This window comes from Sesamum indicum, linkage group LG2 (assembly GCF_000512975.1).
Source record: "Sesamum indicum cultivar Zhongzhi No. 13 linkage group LG2, S_indicum_v1.0, whole genome shotgun sequence".
Classification (NCBI taxonomy): Eukaryota; Viridiplantae; Streptophyta; class Magnoliopsida; order Lamiales; family Pedaliaceae; genus Sesamum; species Sesamum indicum.
In genome coordinates this window covers 4,890,616-4,896,966 of record NC_026146.1, presented here as the reverse complement: position 1 = coordinate 4,896,966, position 6,351 = coordinate 4,890,616, and the positions used below count along the sequence as shown (strand labels likewise).

At 35.4% G+C, this 6,351-nt stretch overlaps 1 protein-coding gene across 3 annotated transcripts in view; it reads right to left on the bottom strand.

Annotated features, from left to right (window-relative positions):
- LOC105180200 overlaps positions 1-5,158 on the bottom strand; it is a 7,402-nt gene extending 2,244 nt beyond the window's left edge. Inside the window, exons 1-10 of one of the 3 annotated variants that reach the window (XM_020691918.1) lie at positions 4,655-5,158; positions 4,518-4,580; positions 4,223-4,440; positions 3,989-4,076; positions 3,314-3,384; positions 3,147-3,235; positions 2,815-3,058; positions 1,592-1,704; positions 719-809; positions 24-152 (exon numbers count right to left, since the gene is read on the bottom strand). In XM_020691918.1, the coding sequence (XP_020547577.1) occupies positions 24-152; positions 719-809; positions 1,592-1,704; positions 2,815-3,058; positions 3,147-3,235; positions 3,314-3,384; positions 3,989-4,076; positions 4,223-4,408 (1,011 nt within the window). In that variant the 5' untranslated portion in view covers positions 4,409-4,440; positions 4,518-4,580; positions 4,655-5,158. Of the gene's footprint in view, positions 1-23; positions 153-718; positions 810-1,591; positions 1,705-2,814; positions 3,059-3,146; positions 3,236-3,313; positions 3,385-3,988; positions 4,077-4,222; positions 4,441-4,517 lie in introns of all 3 variants that reach the window. The other 2 variants (XM_020691917.1, XM_011103865.2) reach the window with 2 other exon arrangements.

Here is a 6,351-nt window from a genome sequence, read left to right as displayed (position 1 = left end):
ATTACATAAAACCATGATTGTACCTCTTGTGGCATTAGTGGGCAAGAACCATTCCATTTTCGAGCAAATGAATCGACACTTAGTCCTCCTTTCATTATTCCTTGTTTGATCATCTGTGCTCGACGGTATTGTATGAGTTCCGTATGTACATCCTACTCGAACAAGATTAGATAGACTAGTCAGCATAGAATGGCTAAATAATAAGAACATGTGGCATATCTCATACTGTTATGCTCTCCATCATTTTGTTTGAGTAACTCTCTATACAGAGAACTTCTAAAAGAACATATAGAGAGTGATAAAATTAGTTCCTGTTTGTGATTTTATCTAAACAAACCTGATTTGAAAATATAGCCAGTGGAAACGCTAAAAGAGCTTTGTAGAAGGATTTACAAAATCATAAAGCAAAGAGTGAAATATATTTCCTATGGTACTTTACTAACATGAGGCTTTCCAGCTACATCATGCTTTAGAATAAATAGACAAAGTTAAGTATAAGACCAATGTATCACCAAAGAACACGATTGGCAGCATCTCAATTAAGTAAGAGTAACTCGCATTACAATATCATTAATGGCTTAAACATTTCTATTGCAACAATGTTCCAGAGAAAACCTTTCTGAACCAATGGCCTTGAGTGAGTACAATCAAAACATTACCTCAGAATCAAAATATAAGAACATGACTACTGAAAACTACAATTAAGATGCCTAATTACCTGGAAAAGTTCAGCACAACCATGATATGCTAGGGTATCCCGCTTAAGCCCTGGATGGTAAGCAAGATAAGGTTGACCAGAACCTCGTAGCCTGGAGAATTGAAAATAACACTGTAAGAGCATCGGCTAATCACCCTATGATTACTTAAAATAACAATGTAAGAACATCAAATTTCTGCAGAGCGCTTTTGGAGAGGAAAGATCCGCAACGGATTCCTGATGAATGTTGGAGATTCCTCTTATGACATGGATTACTTTACTGAGATTTATCAGCATCGGCTCTATATTCCATCTTTTACAGTTTAGTTAAAGTTTACTTCCAGATACCACAAACGTGAACATTACAAAGAATTCTCTAACACAGAACGCACCACAACCGCATCACCAAATAATGTATGTATTTGCTGGCAATTCCATTCCTACTGCTGACAGACAAGGCTCTTTCTGATTTGGCAATAGGACTTTATAAATTCTTTTAAGATTGATGCCAAAATGACTGTCATGGCATACACATAGAAAAAATGAAAGAAGAACTCAATTTTTTAAAGTGCTTACTTAGAGCCAGAGGCAATTTCTATAAACCAGTGCATAATCAGGTCAGATGCACTAAGCATCAGGTAACAAATTCCCATTCTTTGGCTAGGATGGTGAATGAATTGCTTTACCATAGTCACTAAGAGTGGAATGATCACACACAATTTTAACAATTCAATGGTTTCTAATTGTACATATTAAAATTTTTTTTGCACATCATTGCCTCATGAGAATAAACTGATGAAAACAGATTCATCCCCATTGTCAGTAATTCCTTATTCATCTATGACAATTGAGAACTGTGAAAAACAAATAGTAAAAAGCAATCAGCTAACTTGCCTTTCTACCATTCTATGTGCAACTTCAGTAATTTCTGCACGGAATTGAAGTGCGTGAAAGGCAACTCGACATCTGAGCCTTTGGTACTCAACCAAGCTTGAGGGAAGGATGGACTGGAATAAAAGAAGTACAACCCAATCCAATTAGAGTGCAAAAAATATTGACAAGATTAAACTCATTGTCGAGCATCAATGAATAGAAAAATCAGCACATCTTGCCAACTTTTCTTGTCTGCAGAAAAGCACAGTTACAGAAGCCTGTTTCCTGCATCGGTTCAACCGGAAAGATATATCTGGGCATCTCTCTTGTTACATTTTTTTAATATATTCTTTACGGTCAAGACGAGTTAAACCAATAATGATTATGCAAGCTTCTGTATCATTCCCTAGTCAAATTTCAAAGTCTGCTGATCCGATATGTCAAATATCTTTATGTTTGTTGACTTACTAAGAAAGAAGAATCAACAAGAAAAGTTCATCATGAGTCGCATCTTACCCTTTCACTGACTTAACAGACAACCTGTCACTCTCTACACCTTTATCGCTCACAAGAATAAGTGCATTAATGTCTTAGAAGACTGTTTGAGCAACTGCAATGCAAAAAACTGACCAAATATGGATTTAGCAGTGCAGTTACCAAGTCCCAACTAGTTCGAGCCCTCGGGCAGATAACATGATCCAACTTTGCCAATATAACAAACAGGCAAGGGTGCTGTTACCTTCAAGGGTAACATGATCCAACTTTTTCAAGAAAACTAGTATAATACTGTAGTACCACAAGCTGACGTTCATGATAGCTTTGTTTTGTTAGCCTTATTCACATACTGTAATGTCAGACTATTTACATTCTTCCCTCTGCCTATTGGCAGTTTGACTCAAACCATATCACACTCTATTTCTGGTCTGAAAACAAAGTGGCACTCGTATCAAAGTATTGCAGAGACAACCTGAATTTGTCAAGAGACTCTGACAAATCATATTCTCATTGTTTCTGCATCTATTGATGTGTTTTGTTTTTGGGGAATTATGTTGATATGCTGTGTTGAGGGGGTAGCTGAAGTCTAATCTTTTGCTACACAGTATTGAACTATACAGTCTGGGCAGATACATACTCATACAATATTAGTGAACATGAGCCTAAAAAATTGGTCAAAGAGAGGAATAGAGAAAAAGAAAAGGAAAAAAGAAAGAAACAAAATACCGTGTATATATGCATGTATGTACCTGTAAGCATCCTCCATCAGTAAGTATCAAGCCAATGACCTTTGCATTCTTCAGTTTTGGTAAGACTTCATGCAAATAAAAATTGGAAGAAGAAGAGCTTTTCGGCTTGAAGATTGGATATTGCTTTTGTCTTCTGCCCTCCATCAAGTCTGATGGTAGGTTCCTCACAATGATCACATCATTTGCTAGAGCTGCTATGAATTGCTTTTCATCATAAAGATATGAAAAACTCTTGAACTTGGAACTGCAATGTATATTTAATACAATCAGTATATAGAAATGCCAAAAGGGTGCAACTTATTCTGAGCTTTTGTCTCAAATATAACAGAAACCTGATGCCTTTTGATTGAGTGCTTTCTAGAATCTCAGGTATAACAAGGGTAGCATTCAGAAGCCTTGACACTGTGACCAGATCGCAGATCTAGGAAATCTAAAGCCCATTAGGAACTTCACATTGACCAAGAAACAACAAAATTTTAGAGGAGAAAACTGAGAGTACCGAGGTTCTGATCTTCTCGAAGCCACCACGAATTTTAGCATAAATGAAACCATTGTTCTGCTCATGTGGAACTGTAAAAAGAAGTCTATAAATTTCAAATGGTGAAGACAGATGGTGGAATTTCACAGATAAGCTCATCAGAGAGAGAGGTCATCATCTAAGTGCAAACGGTGCTTCAACATATTTATTCAATTTTTCCTTTTGCACTAAAATCTTCAGATTGAACTACTTACAAGTAAATAGTTCAGCTACCATGTCCATAGACATATAAGTTAAGATCATATGAAAAGTAAGTCCAAGAATCTGTTTAATTGTAGAAGGATCTGTAATGCAATCAGGCAAGATTTTCAACATGGAACTCAATGCAATATTGGTATAGGAAACTGAACTGTGTCAACAGTTCCTCTTGTTATCAAGGTTATATTAATTAAATATGTTGGTGAGTACAAGTGCAAACTTCTTTCAAGCACTAAAGAATATACATCAAGATCAAAAAAAAGTGCAACACTTAGCAGTATTCCACAATGCATGCTAACATAGTCGAGCATTATCTTATGCAATGCCGTAAACTATGAACACAAGTAAAAGCATGTTTCATTTCATCCCTTATTCATATCACAATAACAACGATAAGAAAAATGGTGAGTACCAATACAAAAAACACTAGCACATTACCAGAATATGAAACACTTCTTGGGTTTGCATATGGCTGCAATGGCTCCAATGCATTCACCTTTCCCCACAACCTCCTATACGCAACACCCTTCACCACGATTGACAAAAATTATCCACATATTAACAAGATATGACAAATCTCATTTAAATACACAACATTATTCATTTCAATCTAGCATCTAAACTAGTAACAGAAATTCAATCCTGAAAAGTTCATCCAATAACTTTTTTCACCTTTCTGCTGGGGTTGCCAATGTAATGCAAATCCTCAGTAAAAGCTGTGGCAGCACCATACTGGACAAGACTGGCACTCGACTTTGCAAGAAACAAATGCACCAATATCGACGCAAATGATAATACTAGTCCTCCAAGTGCCGCCCACTTTATCTTCGATTTCATTCTAATTTCAAACCACGCCATATTGATTTCCCACTCCCCCCTACCCTACAAATCTGTAGTCCACATTCAATATCCCGGCAAGAACTAGATGAAAAATAGAATCACAACACCAATATGACATCCAACTCACGAATGCAATACAGTTTGTATGGGCGACCAGCCCATTGTAATTTGAACGAAATTAACCCAAATCCTGATAAAAAGAACGTAGCAGAAATGAAATTCGGAAAATGAGTAAAATGGCAGACAAGGACGAGAGCTTATTACCGAGAGAAGGGGTCAAATAACAGCATGAGTATCAAAACCACGAAATCAATGAAAGGCTTCGATACACAATACAGAGTACTACTTGCAATCACCAGATCGCGGCTGAGCTATCGTATGCCAAGTTAAATAGCCAATTCAAGCGAGAGCAAGAACGGGATCCATTTCCAATGCAGACATTAATGCAGATTCAGCTACAAAAAAATAAGAATTTGGGTTCCGTTGAAATCACGAAACCCTTTTTCTTTTATTGGATCGATGTGAAAATAAATCCTGAATTTCTATATTCCACACTGGTCTGATCAGAATTCTTGAAAAACATAAAGAACTGTACGCAAAAAAAAATTTAGAAAAAAAACAAACAAAAGGAAGAATTCTGATCCTGATTTGTGATGAGTAGGAACAGAAAGTGTGAAGGGTTTAAAGATTTACGTATATATTTTTCAAGATTAGGATTTGTTGCAACTGGAAAATGCTAGTCGGCAATTGCTATCCTTCGTTTTTTCCCTTTTTTATTTTCTATTTACAATTTTATTTTTATAATTATATAATAAATTTATAACAAGATCGTTCGTTGTGCATTGCCAATTACCATCATATCCCTGCATCTCCCCGCACAGCAGCATTCACAAATCACAACCCCGCAATTTCCGGCCTTTGCCATGGGCAATCTGGGAACACTCACACCCTATATAACCTTCTCTTGACCCATTTCCTCTATCCATTAGCGCAGAAATTCACAAAAAATTGAAAATTGAGGCAACAGAGAGCTGGGATTTCTTCAAGGGTGGTTGCCCCTCTTTGTTAGCCGATGATTTTTCACCAAAACAAACAGCCCTTTCAGTTTTCTCTACCAGAAAAATATAACATTGTTCCATGTGCGTATACGTACACATACATTGTATATGTATGATCTAAGGCTTTGTTTGGTTTCATGTTTTCATTTTCAGTTTTAGTTCCCCCCATTCCACTGTTGCTTTTGCAGCAGGGTTCGTCGGCGCCGGTGAATGTTTGTCGATCTGGTGAATAGAGAGGCTGTGATGACTTCTTTTCTTTTATTTTCTGAGCCAATTGATAGTGCATTGAGAAAATCCGACCCGTATCTTGGCGGGGCAACCCGGTCGCCATTGTGACTTTGGGCCACGAGCGACCGGAGATATGCAGCCATGGCGGAGTTGGCTTCTCTTGCCCATCGTTACTGTTGCAGATCTGAGCCTCCGCTATTTAATTATCTTTTATTATTATTTTTCATGTAATATAAATTTGCTTTTTACCAAATTTTTAATATATCAAATTTAAATTGAATTAATTTTTAAAATTAGTATTTCTAAAGTTAATTAAAAATTAGAAATATTTAATAACAAAAATTATATTAATTAAATTTACTTACATTGAAATTAAAAATTATAAATGATGGAACTAAGGACAAAAAATAACTTATAGTCAAACATGATTGTCATATGAGATTCACTATTTAAATATTTTTTTAATTGTTCAACCAATAATTTATTTTTAAACATAATAAAAATAAAATATTTTCATTAAATATACTTTTCTATAAGCTCAGTTATTTCAAAATTATTTTTTATAAAATTAAGGAATAATTATTTTGTTCTTTCTTGATATTTAATGTAATTATACATTTTAAAAATTATATCTAGTAACTTTACCTTTATTTTCATTTAATAAGTCGAATTCTC